The sequence below is a fragment of the Trachurus japonicus genome, chromosome 18, assembly GCF_045865225.1.
Source record: "Trachurus japonicus isolate A0001 chromosome 18, Traja_1.0".
NCBI classification, from domain to species: Eukaryota; Metazoa; Chordata; class Actinopteri; order Carangiformes; family Carangidae; genus Trachurus; species Trachurus japonicus.
The window spans coordinates 31,265,132-31,285,030 of record NC_140924.1 but is presented as its reverse complement, the minus strand read 5'-3'; the positions used below and the strand labels follow the sequence as shown (position 1 = coordinate 31,285,030).

Sequence of the window (19,899 nt, the reverse complement as noted above, 5' to 3'; positions counted from 1 at the left end):
CCCTATGTTCCCTCATTTCTAAGAATTTTTTTTTCACAGAAAATTTTTAAAATTAGGCCCTATGTTCCCACAGCCCTATGTTGCCTAATTTCTAAGATTTTTCTTATTTCTAAGAATTTCCTCAAAAAAGTAAAGTCTTTTTTTTATTTTTATACCGCATTTAAAGGGATGATTCAGCCAAACACCCCCCCCCCCCAGAAGCTTGTTTCCCTTGCTCGAACAGTGGTCGAGTTACCGCTATTAACCGCATGGCGCTAACGTTACCAAGCGGCTATCTTAAATTACCCCAATAATGTCCGGAATTCCTGGTGTACTTACTGTACAAACTTTCTAATGCTTTGTTTACTACTACTAATACTATTTGTACTACTGTAGAAGTTTGTTGTCTAAATTGCACTCATGGAGGTGAGATAATTTCGGTATAAGGGTTCGTCACTCAACCCTATGTTGGAGTAGCGGTGTTGGAAGTGGTCAGCCCTATGTTCCCAGGGCCCTATGTTCCCAGCTTTAGCTAAAAGCTACATTACATCTGTAGTCAACTGCTACTGGATAATAGGTTGGGTGTAATTGACTACCAAATTGGGAGAAATGGGGATAAAATCTGATGCAAATTGATGATAAAGGAAATGTGGGAACATAGGGCCTAATTTTGGAAAGAAAAAAAAAACCTTAGAAATGAGGGAACATAAGGCTGAGGGAACAAAGGGCTGAGGGAACATAGGGCTGTGGTAACATAAGGCTGAGGGAACATAGGGCTGAGGGAACATAGGGCTGAGGGAACATAGGGCTGTGGGGACATAGGCACGCTCCCGTTTTGTTTGTGTCATTCAAGAACTAAACTGACAATACAAAAATAGTGTGAAATACAAACTGAACAAATTTGAAGTTTAAAATATGTTATTACTCAAGAGTTGAGTCACAAACAATTTTGCAGCATAATTTTGTTTTCCGTCACAGATCCTCATTAGTGGGTTTACAATAGTGAACCAGAGCTGTGAACACACAAACATCTCTAGGCTGTCAACAAACACTTCAACTGGCTTCCTCAAGAGTGAAAATAGTTTCTTATGAGAACAGTTAACTAAGAACAAGAAATTCAAAAGTTGTGTTATTTATTTCTGATGAGAAAGTCAGATATTTTTTCAGCATGAAGTAACTGTGTGTCTGCAAAGTGCTAATGAGGCTGAAATGCCTGCGTCTTCTGAAATACAACTTGATCCGGCTCTTGTGGCAATAACTCTAACCACAAAGTCTATAACTGTAATTATAATGAAAAATGCAAGATGTGTAGAGTACTGAATTCATCTCTCTGCTCTAATTCCAGTTCCTTCCCAGCCAACCGACTTCAAGGGAGAAGCCAAATCAGAAACAAGCATTTTACTTTCATGGATCGCCCCGGCACAGACCGGACAGGAAAACCAAATCACAGGATACGAACTCATGTATAGGAAGAGGGATGACAAGGAGGAGGTAATTATTGTCTGGCTCGGTGTGCATTGTATTACTGTTATCGTTTTTAATGTAGTGTTTCATCCTAGTGCCAGTATCAGTTTGTATTTGCTTTCTGACTTAACAGATACTATAAGCTCTGCTATTCTCAACAATTTTGTAATGTGCATGGATTGCCAGTGTTGTGCAAATACCTGTACATACAAACAATCATCCATTATTAGTAATTTATTACAGTGCAATGTGGACAGTATATGAGATTGGATCCATCTGGTAGTTTTTCAAACTCTAACAAGACAAATAATGGAAAGAATATAGCTGGAAGCCAAATTTAAAGGTACAGTATGTAAGAAATCTAAAGCAACTGGCCGTAAAATCCTCCTAATATGTCACAGAGACTCAGGAATAATGTTCATATAACATGATGAACTCACCAACAACAATAGTACAGCCAGATTTTGCATTAAAAATCTTTTTTTGCAGACTGCAAATCATGTTTATGTTTTGAATTTACGTGTTGGCACGTTGCACCACCTAGCCCTCTCTCCCAGTCACGGCAGCCTCAGTGGCATTCAGCCTCCGGTCTGCTTCCACTGAGCTGCCGCTACGACTGGGAGAAAAAACGAGATCGCTGTGTTTTGAATTTGACTGCAGTAACCGTTTTTGGCCACATTCTTACATATGGCACCTTTAAGGATGAAGAATTTGTGATACAAAGGGTTAAAACTATTGTTATATTTCTTTTTTTTTACTTTACTTTATCAATTTGGCCAGACACTGACCTCAAAGGAGGTAGTTTACCATGAGCCTTGTCAGAATCAAGCCTTCAAAATTGTGTGACTCATTCTAATGATATACACAAACATTTAATCTGTGTTGTGACAGTTGAATGAGATCCCTTGTACCCTCAATTTCTTTCTCTCTTTTTCAATATCTGAAAGGGCAGCATGCTTATATTCATCACTTTTATTATCTGGAACTCCCTATTTTCATGAAAAAAAACTGACAATGCAAAACTTTTTTTTTTTTTCCCCAACAGAAACGTGTCAGTTTTGAGCCGACAACAACATACCTACTGAAGGAGTTGAAGCCCTTCACTACTTATACTTTCCGGCTGGCTGCTCGTAGTAAACACGGAGTCGGAGCTTACACCAATGAGATCTCTGCAGAAACTCCACAGACACGTAGGTCTTCTTCCTTATCTGACAGAGTTCACAATGATTGAGAAGGAAAACATTTTCAAATGCATTCCAAATCTTTACGCGCACTGCAAAATCCAAAAAGTGACAAAAAATGTCAGCTAGAATGAGGTTTTCCTTTAAAGGATTGATGCATTTGAAAATAGCAAAGTCTAAATATTTGAAATCGTAAATAAGCGTTATGAAGTCTACCTGACCATGCAGAATTCATTTTGAAAAGGTTGCATGAACAGTGTACCCAGGCTTTCCTGTGAAGTCAGGAGACAAGGTTATAAAAAGTAGCTCTCCCCACCTTTGTTGTGCAAAAACAGTCTTGCCGTAAATGAGTGGTGAAGCCTTGAATTATTTATATGAATGCCGACATCTACATTATCCAACTGTTTTTTAAGGGGAATGGCATGGTTGGCCTTTGGGAAGCCTTGTCTCTTGACATTGCATGTTGGCCAAAAATAAGAATAGAGGACTTTTGAGCTTTCTATGAAGCTATGCTACCAAAAACCATATCCCTGGATGTCACAGGCACCACTCCTTTTTCTTTAAAGCACAGCCACTGATGTGACATTCCTAATTTAAACCAGGATCAGGAAAGTTGTGGAATAATAATATCATAGAAAGCTCAAAGCAAGTATTGTCTCTGTAGTTAGGGGCAATCCACCCAAAAGACCTCAGATTTATGAAACAATACAAAATACAAAATTGAGAGTGTGCAGTTTATAACAAAATTAAACTGAATCCAGTGAAGCTTGTTTTCAGTAGTTTTGATTCCAATTATATAAATATCCTTAAAACACACTGGAAGAGAAAAATCACTGAATTGTGTACTTGACTTGAAGTATCAAAACATTAATCTGAGGTCTCTGGCAGACGAGGGCAGAGATCAGGTGGGTATAAAAGCTCTGAATTTCAAAACTCTGCCTCTGAGGTAAATAATGGACTTAATTAAAAAGTGCATGCCAATGTTATCAGACTCTAATAAATCAGTCATGTCTCCTTGGGAAGTTCTCTGTTGTACAATCAGGCTTTTACCACAAACCAACAGGCTTCGGAAAGGTTGGTGACAAAAACAATATTTTTCTATTTTAAACTAGTTAAAACATCAACCTTTATGTTTTTGGATTGATGGTAACTGCTTGCCAAATTTGTCTTAGTTACTACTACAATTCTTTTGGAATAGTTTACCTTGAAGTATTTTAAAAAATCTTCATCATTTAGAAATAATATATTAGGATATATGATTTTTGTTTCCCTTTGTTTTTGTACATAATTTTTTCCATGGTAAAAGGTAGGTTACATTTGGTAACACTGTCCCTTAAATCAACACCTTCCATTCATCATTAGTGAGTACATTTTTTATGTTGGTCTTTGCCTTTTTGTTTTGTCTTTACTTGTGAAGTTTCATTGATTTTAAGTTTTCCATATATCCATGAGTCCTTGTGATTTTTCCTTATTTTGTGTCATTTGTTTTCCTCCTCTTTTCTCCTTTGTTTGGTCAATTCTACCATCATCACCCCGATCAAAAAAAAATGCTGCAACTTCTTTAAAACAAATGTCCAACTCAATGAATGGCCTGACCAAACCAAAAAAAAACAACCCTGCACAAAATAAATCCTGCACCTGCTCCAAAAATCCAACCCACCAACCAGAACCCTCCGGCCCACCTCAGGAAGTCAAGTGCCATAGCCCCAGCTCCACCAGCATCCTGGTAAGTTGGCGGCCACCCCCAGTGGAATTACAAAACGGGATCATAACACAATACAGCATCCAATATGCTGCAACGGAAGGGGAGGATACCACTACTCAGCAAATCTCCAGCATCCCTCCGGAAGTCTCCCAGTACCTTTTGGAAAACTTGGAAAAATGGACAGAGTACAGTGTGACGGTCATTGCTCATACCGATGTCGGAGCAGGACCAGAAAGTCAACCACAGCTGGTCCGCACAGAGGAGGATGGTATGTGTTCGCTAAAACAAAGCCTCAGCTGCAAATCCAGTCTACCCCTCTTAACCTACCCCGTCAAATACTAACATCCTCGCCTATATCTACAATCCCCTCTTCTTTTCTACCCTTCTCTGCCTGCTTCTAATGTGACTGTCGCCACTTGACACTTTTAGCTTTTTGGACTTTGCATTTTTTTACCCCAGAAAACTGTGACTCACTTTACGAAAGCACCTTTTGGGCATTTTTTATTTTTAAACCCTAAGCTGCTCAATTTCAACACATGGTATGGCATTTTCAACTGCTGGCCTCCAACTTCCAGTCCCAACTGTCATTTTTGAAACTTTGAAATATTCTCTGCAGTGTTTTTTGTACAGCAGCGCTCTTTTTACTTTTTTTTGGGAACTTGACAAAAGGACAAGTTCTGGACAGTGGGAATAACAAAATGGTGGAAGAATTTTTTGAAGGCCATTTTTTATTTTTTATTTTTCTCCCCTCATGTGATTGAATCATTTTTTTTATTTATTTTTCCTTGCTCCATAGCCAAAATTCTTGTAGTGCTTCAAGCATTTCAATCCTTGAAGCCCCCCTTTGGCTCCACTTTTCTATTTTGGCAAAACACATTTTTATTCCATGTTTTTAAAATCCACTCTACCCATTTTTAATGTTTAAAGATTAGGTCAGTTGTCAGACCTGTTTTTGCTGTTGTTTTTTCAACTTACCATTGTTGAAATATTGATGTGCTTGTTGCAGTTTGCTGCACTTTTGTGATTTTTTTTGGTCACTGCAGCATTTTGCGCCACAACTCTGGGCAAGATTGAAAAAGAGGGTGAAGAGGTTCTCTATAAATTTGACCTTTTTTCTTCTATCCCATGGTGTTCCTCCAGTTCCTAGTGGGCCACCTCGTAAAGTTGAGGTGGAGGCTGTCAACTCCTCATCAATTAAAGTGATCTGGCGCTCACCGATGCCCACCAAGCAGCACGGTCAGATCCGAGGGTACCAGGTGCACTATGTCAGGATGGTTAATGGGGAGCCCACAGGACAGCCAGTCATCAAGGACATGCTGATTGATGATGCTCAGGTACAACACCCTCCTCAGCCAGACACCTTTTCTCTCAGACACACAGTATTGTTTTCTCTCTTTCACCCTTACATGTGCAACAATAAAGTCTTTCCTTTGGGGTGAACAAATGCTAAGTTTCATCCTGACATATCAATAATGGACTGGGTAAAATATTGACGAGTTAACTGTTTTTTCACTCAATTTTATTCTACTGGAAATGCTGCACAAGCCTCTGTATGATTATTGCGACTTCTACTATAATTGTTTTCTACAAACCAACAGACATATTGGTTGATTTCAGACAAACTGTTTTTATATATTTCTTAATCAGTGAGTAGTGTTTGTGCCTGGCCTCATCTATTGTCTCTTTTCTCTCCATACTCTGATATCATAATCAGTGGGAATATGATGATTCTACTGAACATGTGAGTAGCTAAACTTGACAATATTCTGATCTCCTTTTCCTCTGCTTTCATAGTCTGCATGAGTGGCATGTGTCTTTAGTGCAAAAAATAGCTTCAGATGTTTACCTCAAAAACTGCAGATGGAACACCTTACATAACAGTTTGTTCAGAGGAAATTCAAATTAAACTGACCAAAACTCAAACACTGTAATGGTTAGTGTTTATTGATTTAGTTATTTTATTAGACAGAAAAGTCTAGTTATTTATTAACTAAAGCTTATCAACACCATCCTTATTCACTGAAGGATATGCTGAGAGAATGTGTTTGCTGTGTCCTTTTCGCTGATTAAACTGATATCACATCCCACTTGTATTCGTCTGTTTGCCTATATCTGCAAATCAGCAAGTGAGTGCTTAACAGCAACTTAACTCCTGAATCTTTACAGGTAATGATCATCACAGAGCTGCAAGCTGAGACCACGTATTCAGTCACCGTGGCGGCCTACACAACAAAGGGCGACGGTGCACGCAGCAAGCCCAAACTGATCACTACCACTGGCGCAGGTAACATTGCTTACAAACCTCCTGTGGTTCTCTTACATACTGTATATAGAAAACTGAATTTGTGCTTTGTAAAGCATTACACTGCATCAAATGAGGGAGAGAAAAAAGCACCAGGCAAATTGCTGTCTCATTTAGTGCAACAACTTTTACCCAGTGGTTTGACATGGCAGGGCTGAAAGCATGTCTAAAGTAATGGAAAATGTAGGGAGAGTGAAAGAAAGACAAGAAAAATGACAGCCCTGCTCAGCTCATTTACTCCACTCTGTTTGCAGCATGACGCTGCACTAAAAGACACACACACAGATCAAATGAGACTAAATGGCGGCCTATTACAAATATGATAAGATGGAAACATGATTATTGATAACCCATAACAAGTTGTCCCTTTCTCCGCTCATGTTTAGTTCCTGAAAAACCCCGGCTAACTGTCAGCACAACCAACATGGGCACGGCTCTCATCCAGTGGCATCCCCCCGCTGTAACCCACGGGCCCCTGCAAGGCTATCGCCTCCGCTTCGGCCGCAAAGACGTGGAGCCTCTGACTGTCATTGAGTTCGCCGAGCGTGAGACCCACTACACCACTAAAGAGATCCATAAGGGAGCCTCGTACACTTTCCGCCTTTCTGCGCGAAACAAGGTGGGCTTTGGTGAAGAGACAGTCAAAGAAGTCACCACAAATGAGGTTGTCCCGAGTGGCTACCCTCAGAGCATCACAGCAGAGGGTGCCACCACCTCCACCATTCAGGTTAGCTGGCAACCTGTTTTGCTGGCAGAGCGAAACGGCCAAATAGTGAAATACGCTCTGCAGTATAAGGACATCAACAGCCCACGCAGCCCCTCAGAACTCTTCATCACCGCCCCGGAATCAACAGTCATCCTGGACGGCCTTAAAGCAGATACCACTTATGATATTAAAATGTGTGCCTTCACCAGCAAGGGCTCTGGTCCCTATAGCCCCAGTGTCCAATTCAGGACACAGCCTTTGGATCAAGGTAGGATCAGTCCCTGAACCTTTTTAGCCCTTCCTCTTTTAAAAGCAGCCTTTCCCTGCGCAGCCCTTTCCCCATGCAGCAGCTTTCTCAAAAAGGCCCCAAAATGGCAGAAGTTGAAAAAGTATGGAATCAACCAGAGGACTCTGGTGTTAACATGTTCCCCTGCCCTTAGTCTCCATAATCTTAAGCATGATTTATGAAACTCACATAAGTAAGTATGTGTGTCTCTTTGTGTCTTGTTAGTCAAACAAAGCTCAGTCATAAACTTAAGAGTTGGTGTTGGTAAGAAGGTAAGGAGACAGTGTTGAGTTCAGTGTAGTAGTAATTTCAGCCTGGTTTTGAAGGAGACTTTCTCAGGTAAGAAACAGAACTGGTGCACTGGAGCCCATTGGTGTAGACAGATTTTTCTTTTAAAGAGATATTTTGTGTCTAAATCACCTGCTCCCCCTTTCTTTTAGCAGTGTTTGCAAAAAATTTCCACGTGAAAGCTGCCATGAAGACATCAGTGTGGCTGACCTGGGAAATCCCAGACAACTACAACCCAGCCCAGCCTTTCACTGTAAGCACCACCAAGTTACAGTTTCACACGTATCGAGGCGTTCTTCACATTACCAGGGGTGCAAACTTGTCACCTTTCGGCGAAATTCGCCGTTTTGGATCCCAAATTGGTCATTTGTGTGATTCGTGTAAATCCGCAATAAAAAAAAATTTGAGAGGGGGGGGGTTCGGCGAGGCGAGGCGAACCGAGCCAATGCACCTGTCTCTTTAAGGCGCGTGCACCTTATCTGGATGACAACGAGTGGTGGCAGCACTCCTCTTCTGTCCAGCAGTACACACCTGAAGCTTCACTTTTGCGACTTTTTGAGCATGGCGAGTGAAAGAGTCGGAGCAAGAAGATGCACCAGCAGCATAGTGCGAAATACGGGGGGGTTTGGGGGGGTCGGACCCCCCCGATTAACCCCTTGAGACCCCCTGAAAGACTCAAAAGCAAAATCTGAGGGGGGTCTCAATCTTGTCAAAAAAATAAATAATATAATATAATACAATAATTTTATTGTGGTCAATTAAATGTGTTTAAGATCACCATGTCCAGTATTCATAATTCAAAACATTTATTCGTTTAACATTAAGCTGAACCGTGTCACCTGCGCATTATGCAAATTAGCCATGTGCGCCAGCCCAGCCAGGAGTCGAGCCCACTCGCTATCAGAACAGAGGATCCCGTTCCTCTCCCACCCTCTGCCGAAGAAAGTGAAGTTGAGGCCGAGTGCTCTGAAGACGTAGCCGCAGCCCCTGCTGCTAGCACTGGTGATTGGCCGCTTTTCTTTTCTTTTTTTTTCTTTTTTTACACCTAAGCAGGTGGGGTAATGGAAATACCGCAACCCTTGGCTTGACATTAAGGCAGGAAAATAACTTGAGGTAAGAGGCTAGCCTGCTTCAGCATACTATGGCCTGAACCCCCAGTGGTGTTGTTTGGCCAGGCGCCTGTTGTGAGCTATTTGTCTGTGCTTTTTCAATTTTCATGATGGCCCGTTATACGAATGTGATTTGTGGATGTGTTCAATGCTGTGTTTAAACGTATTTGCCAGATGGATGGTTAGATAAGGCTACATGATCGGTCATAGTTGCAGGCTGAGGATCTCGTCGTGCACATAATTGCACGTCAGTCTCCGATCTCCAGATTTATAGTTGGTTGTTATTTGAGTGCACGAGTTTGGTGTCTTTCATTCATTTTAATTGTTGTATTTTATTTATTGTCTATTCGTTTCTGCATTGCCCTGATCGCGCGCCAGTCTCCTATACCTGGCATTTATTCATTGTTCAAGTGCGCCAGTGTGGTGCCAATTATTGTCTTTTATTTATTGAATTATCGTCTATTTATTATCAATTACTTTCTGCATTGTAATGCACAACTTTGCCTCTCCTTTTTAGGCTATAGGCTAATTTTCTTGGCTTATTGTAATGTTATAGTCCTACTTTATAAAAAGAAAAAAAAATAACGGTACTGCGCAACAATCGCGAGTTAGGGACCCCCCCGAATATTGATGGGTATTTCGCACACTGACCAGCAGTGTTGTATAGGTGCTGTATGGGACCGCGTGTGTGTGATGATCGCGATCGCGGCCAATTAGCGATTAGCGCGTTTAGCATTTATTAGCTCCAGTGTCTCCTTCTCTGGAGGAGGGTCTGGCGAGCGAGACTAGCTCCAGTGCGACCTGAGCAGCAGCAGCAGTAGGAGGAGGAGGAGGAGGAGGAGGAGGAGGTTGATTGACTGTGGCAGGACACCTCTGCCTCTGTTTCACTTTATGTTGCTGGTAAATAATGTGGTTGTAAAAGTAGTAGGCTAAAGTTAAATTATTTAGTATGCACTAATTAAAGGGGCAGAGCTTTAAGAGACATTTTAGCTTTTATATTGTATAAGATATATTTTTTTGTAAGAACCACAATTAATAAGTATAGGTTATATATTTCAGTGAATATCTAATTGTTCTCAGCATTTGTTAGATAACTTTCTTTGCCCAATAAATTAAAACATGTTGGAACTATCAATGTCTCCTCTCTTGCCACCAGAATCTCACCTACTTTTAACCTCAGACTGTCACAATGATTTATCAGATGTCAGACTGCCTCATTCTTTAAGTTTTAACCTGATTATACAAGACATGATTGATTTTCCCAACGATCAAAGTATAAGAAACCGAACTGAAAACCATGACCACAAAACCGTGAACCGAACCGTTTGCTTGAACATCATAATAATACATATTGCTGCTTAATATGTTTTATGTAACCTATGGCATTTTTAAGCTTCATGTGTGTTATTGGACAGAAAGAGCAGCGCTGCCTCGGAGCATAGCCTACGTAGCCTACAGAAAACACATTTACATCAATAAATAAATGTTTCACAATGAACCAATCAGTCTGTATTAAATTTTATTTAGTTTGAAGGCAAGGTTTGCAAGGTTCATCTGATGGACATCAAGGGACAGATTCTCTAAGTTTTGCACAGCTTTTGCTCATGCTAAACCTGCATAGGCTGAAGACCCCCTTCACATATTTCAAAACCAAACACAGAGAGACAGATTGTGCAGGTTTAACAGGAGCAAAAGCTGTGCAAACCTGAGTAAATCTGGACCCTAGTCTCATGCTAAAATTGACTGTAAATTCACCTTTAAAGTTGGTTTTAAAAAAAATTTCCCCGGGGGACCATGCCCCCGGACCCCCCTAGGGGGTCCGTATCTTGTCACCTTTTTTACCCCTGATGAGTTTGCACCCCTGCATTACTGTAACTAGGGAAAAAAATATGTCAATAACATCCACAATCGAGACAATATTGTGTACATAAAACGTCAACTAATTTGCATACAGATCCTCTATGATAATGGCCAGAGCGTGGAAGTGGATGGGAAGCTAACGCAGAAGCTAATTACTGGCCTTCAACCTGAGACCCAGTACTCCTTTCTCCTGACCAACCGTGGCAACAGTGCAGGAGGTCTGCAGCACCGGGTGTCCACCATGACGGCTCCAGACATTCTTCGCACTAAACCATACCTGATCGGCAAGACCAACTCGGACGGTATGGTGACTGTGGAGCTACCAGCAGTAGAAACATCTGAGAGAGTAAGGTGAGTGCCGACAATCAAACCTAAGTTGATCTCTAACTGCTTACAATTAGTGCTGCCTATACAGTAATGGTTATGTGAGTGGCGTCAGTTGAAAGGCCTGATACTGAGTATTTTCCCTTTCTTCAATATAAGCTGTCTTACTGTATTTAAAGGAACACAGGATAACAACATCGTCAGCAAACTAAATCTTAACTAAATCAAGCATAATGTGATTTGACTTGTAAAGACATCATTTGTCCATATAACTGATTATTATTACTTACTGATGCATAATGGATGGAAATAAACAAGTTAACTTGATAGCTGACCTTGTCAGAAGCAATTCTTGCAAACAGAGTCATTTATATTCATCCCTACATTTCAGTGTAATATCCACTTCACCTCAGTCATTACACACTGAAGCAGCCCAACTCATTTAAGCACACTCCTCTAAGCCCTATAAAGTCTCTTATAGCCTTTCAACAAAGCCCAGGGTTGTCAGAAGGCCAAGGAGCACATCCGATTGTAGAGCGACGCTTCAAACCCATCTTTGGTGTTTTGATCTTGCTGGATGCACTAGGCCCACTGTCTCCCATGCCAGAGCTTAAGCTAATTAGTTTCCCATTAGCCTGCCACACTGCCTTCCTGGCTAACGCTAGCTAGTGCAATGCCCGACCAGGAAGCCTAACTCTGGCAGAGGCTGTTATCTCTCTCTCTCCACCCTGATGAAGGGATGAAAATCCCTCTAATTCTCTATCTTTTCTCCATACACAGAGGTCTCCTAATTAACCCACAAGGGGCCAGAGTGAGGCGACTGCATTGTCTGACTTCTGAATCTGCTTAAACTACACAGAAAACATACAGGACAAATTACGCTAATGGCATGATTACATCTTCTTTGATGGGTTCTGATAAACAGACATGATGGACACTGTTTATCCAGAAAACAGCGAAAAATGACTTGAAAATACAGCTGACAAATTGATATTTGACCTTGTCTATAGTGTTAATGTGCTACATTCTACATATTATCTTGCAGGGGATATTACATTGTGGTGGTGCCACTGAAGAAGCAGCGCACTGGCAAGTTTTTCAAACCCTGGGACAATCCTGATGAGATGAATTTGGAGGAGGTAGGTTTAAAGGATCGCTGATTGTGACTCATGCTATCAAGAGAGAATAGTATACATTTTCAGTTATGTTATTGTACCCAGCTTCACAGCAAACCATTGTTTCTATATCACTCATTTCTTTTTTCAAAACTGGAAAAAAAAATAAGTTGAGCCAGTTAAGGGGGCAGGAGGAACAGGAGATGAGCCTCACTGATTGACGCAAATAACTGCAGAGAGCACTGTTCATATGGAAATGAGAACATGAAGTAGCCATCAAGTGCACTGCAAACTCAACCCCCATCCCCACCTCCTCCTCCTCCTCTTTGTGTCTGTGGTAATTACCTGAAGAGCTGCATCAGGCCTTCACGTCTCTTCTCATTCCAAGCAAACCTAGTGCTCCTGTGTATGCACAAAACACTTGACAACTTTTATATTAAGCCAGTTGAGACAATTTAGGAGCTTCTGTGCACTGCATGCATGACTAAATGTGTAAGAAAAGTAAAGTTTGTATCAGTATAAGGTGTGATTACATTTAAGACATCCCTCTAGATGCAGTGTTAGTTGTAGTGATGCTAATGTTTCGGCACACTGCAGCAGTTCTTTTTCCCAGAAAAGCTACCGAAAAGTGGGAACTTCTGAAGAGCCATTCCCCTTCAGGTTCTACAATTTGAAATTCTTCAAGTACTTATTTCTATTGTAGAAACATAACAATACATCACATGTCGAGGAGGCTAAAAGAAAACACACCATGTCTCATCTGCCATTGGGTTTACAGCTCATGCCTACAGGCCCATGTCTGGAGCCTTGACCGATTGTCCAAAATTCACCCCTCTGTCAGAATTTATTTGTTTGTCAATATTGGCACTCACCTTTTCACAACTTTTCCCAAGGGCAGCTAGATTTAGCCGTGTTGACAGGAGAGATGATTGAAGACATTATCGGGCAGCACCAACAGCCCGGCAGCCAAAACAGAACACACACAAGAACGCACACACTCCGATGTGAATGACAGGCACACGCCGAGTGCACCCGCGCGCACACATCGCGCACACAAGTCAGAGATAGGTAATCAGATGCCCAAACAACTAGCCAGGCTTAATTAGCATAATTATGATCCACACTTTGTACTGGAAGTTTAAAGTCAGATGATAGAGACTCATATGAAGGACACAATTAATGTGTTTCTTTCAGCCTATTGGTATTATTATTAGAGTGGGTTGGGGGAGCAAAGGTCTTATTTTTAGCATGAACATTAATTACAACGGTGGAGTGATATGTCATAATAGCCTTTAAAAACTGGAGTGTGAGCATTATTTTTTTGAATATCCTCTGTGAATAACATTCTGGCATTTGTAATTTTTGAGCTATAATCTGTATCTAGCCTGCAGCATATTTTGAGGAGATTTGTTGACATGATTCTCTATGGTAACACTTTACTTGAATAGGTATTCATAAGATTGACATAACACTGTCATAACCATGACATAACAGCTGTCATAAACATTAATGAATACTTATGTCAGCTGTCGTTATGTGTCATTCGGTAAGTTATGTCCCTTTTGATGCAAAGTTGACATTGTTTGAGATGTTTTTGTTCTGGCAACTTGACATAAAGACAATTTAAACTGTCATAGCAGACCTAATTGCCAAAATTTTAAAATTATGTCAAGTTCTCATAACAAGGACATCTCAAATAATGTCAACTTTGCATCAAAAGCGACATAACTTACCGAATGACACTTAACAGCTGTCATAAACATCAATGAATACTTATGACAGCTGTCGTTATGTCATGGTTATGACAGTTTTATGTCAATCTTATGAATACCTATTCAAGTAAAGTGTTACCTACCTATTTTATCCTCATGCTGCACATCTTCCATTCATATTTACAAAACAATGAACCAGGAAAATGTAAAATTGTGCACTAATAATCAAATCCGATAAAATGATCCCCAAATTCTATTTGTCTGCATGTTTAAGCAAAAAATATTTCTGATTGTATCAACAAGAAAAAATAATTGAGCTGTGTAAGTTTTAAATGAATTCAGTCTTTTTTACCGTTTGAAGCTGTTGGATAATCCTCAACTGTTTTATATGCTGGAAAGCCACACAATCTTTTAATCTCGCAGTCTTTTGTAGTCTAAAAACAGATGAAATAAGTCATTGATCTTTTCTGTAATGTTCTGCTTTTTGCAATCAGCATTTTCAGCTCAGCAATCAGAGGGGGGGGGGGGAATCTAGATAGACAGATCTGGTTGGTGTGGATGTGTTTTCATGTGTGTGCTGGAACGTCTCCCTGTGTGTTATCAACTATCTGCTTCTTACCCACCACTGTAGCTGCTGAAGGAGATAAACCGAACTAGCAGAGGCCTTCGGTTTCGCAGGCAGGCAGAACCCAAAGCCTATATCGCTGCTTACTACAAAGTCCTGCCTAAAGACTTCACCCTGGGAGATGGCAAGATCTACGGGGACTTTGAAAATAAGCAACTCCAGAATGGCCAGGAGTACATCTTCTTTGTGCTCGCTGTTCTGGAGATGTCTGAAAACGTGAGTCTGCTCTCTCTCTCTCACACATTTGTAAATGTCTCAGTTTTATCCCTTGATAGTGATATCATGTTCTTTGTGCTAACAATTGTACATGTTAATAGGCACAGAGGGTTACATCCACTACATCTTTGCAGGGGGTCAGAGTTGGTTCTGGTCAGATGTGTTACTCTCAGCCCTTGTGAGGCTTTGACTTAAAAACTTAAAGCTGCAGCTGACCCTTGCTGCTTTCGGGAGAGAAACCCCTTAAGACCACAGCCGATCGCGAGAATACCTCGATAACACGGCTCCTCTTAATTGCGTCCTACGTGCCGTCCACCTTATCTCCGCTGCTGCAGCTAGTGTGTGTGTGTGTGTGTGTGTGTCTGGCTGGACGGGAGACCTGAAAGCCGCATGATTAGGCAGCTGCAGGCGAGATGATGGATTTGATGAGCTGCAGGGTCTGTGGTGCTGCCTCACACACTCTCCACTAACCCTGAGTTCAGGTAGAGCAAAAAACGATAATGATAGACGGAGGGAAATCTCTAATTTGCCCACTGAAGCATATATTTTCTTCCCACAAGACCTTTTTTTTTTATCTTTTCTAAGAATGTGAAATGGTTCAATCAAGGTTCCTGCAATGGAGCAGATACTGAAGATAATTCTGATTGGTTGGACTGCAGCTTAGCAGAAATTACACAGCAAAACTTTGAATTGGCTTATAATTCGTATTGTTGGTCATGCTGTGTTTGTCAGAGTCTTGTTAGATTTGCTCTGTAATAGGGGCAAACTAAATGAGCATTCCTCATATGAGCGGATCTACTCTCATTTCCTTTGTCAAAGGCACAATGGGATACACTGGCAAGAAAATATTTTTCAAAATTACCAGACAATAGATAATGAGAGAGGAAAAGTAGCAGCATTATGTCCAATAAGTAGAATATAATGCTGGATGGAAAAAAATATACTACAGCAGATTTTATGATAAGAGTGCTAATCATTGATTTGCTTTTCCTGGCTCAGATCATGTATGCCACCAGCCCCTACTCCGACCCGGTTGTTTCAGCGGACATCGACCCCCAGCCAATCATCGACGAGGAAGAAGGCCTCATCTGGGTGGTGGGCCCTGTGCTAGCAGTCGTCTTCATCATATGCATCGTCATTGCCATCCTCCTTTACAAGAGGTAAGGACATGAGAGGATGGTTTATTCTCCCTACTCAGCCTGTATGTAGAGTAATCCACCTCAGATGGGACCGCTACTCTAACACTTAGCTTAAAGGGATAGTTCACCCAAAATTGAAATTTCACTCATTAGTCGACCTCATGTCGACTAAGGGCTGGGAGAAGTTTCAGAGTTATCCGTGGCTTCTCTGAGTTACAGGGGGTCTCGGCGTAGCAGTGCATGTCCATATAACGGTTGCAAATGGATACTAACTGTCTTTGTAACAAAAAGACACACCAAAAAACATCCATGCTGCTCGTATGTAATGTCCGTCTTGTATTGAAGCCCCGAAATGTGAAATTGTCCCGAAAAAAATTCTATAAAAAAAAGTCTATATTTCAAGCTTGTTTTGCAGCGGAAGCTTCTCGAAGCTCCTCTTCCCGGTTCGTCAAATTTGGATGAACCAGGGTCTGTCCTCTTCCCAGTTTGTCCAAATTTGACGAACCGGGAAGAGGAGCTTCGAGAAGCTTCCCGCTGCAAAACAAGCTTGAAATATAGACTTATTTAATTTTTTTCGGGACAATTTCACATTTCGGGGCTTCAATATAAGACGGACATTACATACGAGCAGCATGGAGGTATTTGGATGTTTTTTGGTGTGTCTTTTTGTTACGAAGACAGTTGGTATCCAGAGAAGCCACGGATAACTCTGAAACTTCTCCTAGCCCTTAGTCGACATGAGAGTGAGTAGATAATGAGAAATTTCAATTTTGGGTGAACTATCCCTTTAAACACTCTACATACATAACTAGCACACAGTAACAGTAACATGACATACACTACATACACATTATTACTTATATATGTGCATTTAAAATTCATGTCATGTCTGCCCACTCAGTATTTATGTATGACCAGTCACTTTATTTATTTAACATCGATGAGCGACACGCGTTACTATGCACAAATCTTTACTTAGCATATCTGAATGCAGACACTAAATGTAAGATTGTAACTTGAACCCTGAGGCACATTGATCTTCAGGCTATCCATGACCCTCGCTCTCTGCTGCATAAACACACTCTAAATCTCGGTTAAGCAAATCCAGGCACACAGCTACCCAAACTGTCAAGCCATCCAATGTAGACGCCTACAATCCTTCACACAGACATGTGCGTTGACTGAAAGTTAATCAGACACATCCATCTACCCCGTGCACGCACAGACACACACGTAAAGCAGTCACAAACACTTGCTGGAGCGCGCTTTCACACCGAATCAAAACAGCCTTTTTTGTCTGAAACCCCCTAGTGGTAGCCAGACCTTGTGCTGTCACTGCTCATCAGTCAAGCGTAGGAGGGCAGAGCTTTGACTATCTGCTACATGTCACTGCATGTGTGTGCAGCTTTAGAGAGGCCCCAGGGCCCGGGCCGCCATCCCAGCAGCCCCATCTCCTCCCCTTTCAATACTATCCATTCCACGAGGGAACTCAGCTCTCAATCCCAACTTTGACCTTATGCTGCCCTCAGGAAGCACACATTTTTACACACACACGCGCACATATTTTATTCTGTCCTTTGCTATCTTGCCTCTTGTCACCTATTACATAAGGCTTTTTTTTCCAGCAAAGTGCATTTAATCAAACACCCAGTCCTAAGCAGAATTTTCACAGAAGTCCTGATGTAAGATGTAATTTGGAAAACGCAAGATTAGTAACTGAGCAGTCAGCACAAGAGTCACTAACAGAACCAATAATGAAAACAAAAAAAGGATTTTAGAGGAATGTAAGGTTTATGCATATTACTTTATTCTAGCTCCATTTTACACCTTATTGCCTGTGGGATCCATCTATGTCAAGTTCTGGTTTTATGGCCAAAAAAAAGTGAATTGAAACTGCGCAAAGATTGTGTGTACGGAGGGGTTTTAGAGTTTCCATTTGTGGCAGGCAGATTTACACATCGATTACCAAGCCAGTGTCACCGCCACGTTAGGGAACATTCAGTGCATAACCAGGAGATATTTCTCCTGTCGAGATCAATTTTTATGTGACAGGATGCTGCTCTTGTGCCAGACAAAGGGGCAACAGCCATGTGATGCTGACATAGTGACATGGGGATGACAATTGGCATCCTTGGAGAGAAGCATAAATAACAGTAAATTCTACACCTACACTTACGTTATTGAAGTTATGTCAGTTTATTGCTAGACTAATAAATTCTGCACTTTCTCAAATAAAAGGTAAAAGAATAAACGTTAACATGCATTTAATACTTTATATGGTTAATCTATGCACAATGACTAAAACGTATGATCCCACATGTTGTTTGCATTTATGATAATGCATGCATGAATCCTAAATATGCGTAATTCTCGATTTTTAATAAATGCAACCGTGGTGGGCTTATTTGCTGGAAAAGACAGACACGGCAATTAGGAGTCAAGAGATGACTTTTATGCTTGAACAAGAAGCAATCAGCTGAAACTGCTTGAAATAGCAGAGATACAATGTACAAATCTTGGATGCACCTGGGAAACTGTAGTATTTGAAACAAAGAGCCCCAAGGCAGCATAATTGAGTATAATCTCGGAAGTGAAGCATCACTAATCTTGCACACAAAGCAAACCAGATATGATTGGTATCATTTGACTCTTACATAGTCAGTCATTCACTTACTCTGAAGAAAGTTTCTAGAATTCTTAATTTTAGTCAAAGGTCTTAACCACCTAATGTTGTGTCAATGTTTCTTTTCCTTGCTGACCAATGGAGCAGTAAACCAGACAGGTAAGAATGAGAAACATGTAACGAGAAACCAATTCCTTTTAAACCCATTTTCTTCCTGGACTGTATAACTGATAGAAAAAACATATGGAAATTCACCAACTACAAGTTGAGGTCGTTCGTGAAATCATGCGATGTGTTTAATCAGAGTGAACACGTGTTAAACACATGTTGCTGACTATTAGCAATGTGACATTGTGTCTATGACAGCTGTCAGCAGGCATTTAATGGGGAATCAAAACACAAGCAGTTTGACTTTTCCTACCAATAAACTCTGAATCCACAATGCCATATAATGACTGAATGAATGAATCATCTTCACATTATAAAACGCCGTAATTACTAGTGACCTCCTACAACCAGCGTTGTACTCATTTGTATGAATGAACAAACCAGCTTTTATCACAGTGGCTTTTAAATCCGAGGTGGCACTGATGTACATTCAAAATGTGTTCAGAATATCCATGTATATAGACTTCCAATGCAATAGTAATCTCAAATCGTGTATAGAAAATCCTGTAACATGAAACAAAAGAGAGAGGAACAAATAACAAGAACCTAACATAATGCAAACACAGAAAGCACAATAGCCTCTAAGTACTTACTGACACTATCATTGAAATGTGAACAATACAGGCTTCACAAAGGCAGTGTTTAAGAGCCAAGGGGTACTGTATTGGGTTGCATTTTATTGTGAAGTGATGATGTTATTTAGTCCACCCCCTGTAGCCTAATGTAGTGTAAGAGTGTAGTCCTGTCACCTTCCTAATTATATTTCCGCCTTCATTATTCCTTCAGACCACAAGGCACGCTTTGTGGTTATACAGTAAGAGTCAACAGGAAAATAATTTATCAAAAATAATTACAATTTACTGTTTATTCTGCAGAAAAAGAGCTGAATCTGAAGCTAGGAAAGGCAGTCTCCCCAACAGCAAGGAAATGCCACTGCATCACCCCACCGACCCTGTTGAGCTTCGACGTCTCAACTTCCAAACGCCTGGTAAGTATTCCAGATGAAGCCAGAAGTCCATGTCCTTCACTGTGAATTTACAACTGGATATGCAATGTGGATGGAGTCGTCTGTGCTACTGATTGCTTGCTTTTGGGTG

The 19,899-nt window shown here is 40.9% G+C and overlaps 1 protein-coding gene across 24 annotated transcripts in view; it reads left to right on the top strand.

The window, feature by feature from the left end:
* The window catches only part of ptprda (protein tyrosine phosphatase receptor type Da), a 365,455-nt gene that overhangs the window by 320,511 nt on the left and 25,045 nt on the right, over positions 1-19,899 (top strand). For 11 of the 24 annotated variants that reach the window (XM_085806357.1, XM_085806353.1, XM_085806350.1 and 8 more), the window contains 13 exons: positions 1,325-1,470; positions 2,489-2,633; positions 4,292-4,597; positions 5,470-5,663; positions 6,044-6,070; positions 6,496-6,613; positions 7,018-7,605; positions 8,064-8,164; positions 10,975-11,231; positions 12,250-12,343; positions 14,663-14,872; positions 15,872-16,032; positions 19,678-19,790. In XM_085806357.1, coding sequence (XP_085662483.1) covers positions 1,325-1,470; positions 2,489-2,633; positions 4,292-4,597; positions 5,470-5,663; positions 6,044-6,070; positions 6,496-6,613; positions 7,018-7,605; positions 8,064-8,164; positions 10,975-11,231; positions 12,250-12,343; positions 14,663-14,872; positions 15,872-16,032; positions 19,678-19,790 — 2,460 coding nt within the window. The remainder of the gene's footprint in view (positions 1-1,324; positions 1,471-2,488; positions 2,634-4,291; positions 4,598-5,469; positions 5,664-6,043; positions 6,071-6,495; positions 6,614-7,017; positions 7,606-8,063; positions 8,165-10,974; positions 11,232-12,249; positions 12,344-14,662; positions 14,873-15,871; positions 16,033-19,677; positions 19,791-19,899) is intronic. The other 13 variants (XM_085806355.1, XM_085806348.1, XM_085806359.1 and 10 more) reach the window with 4 other exon arrangements.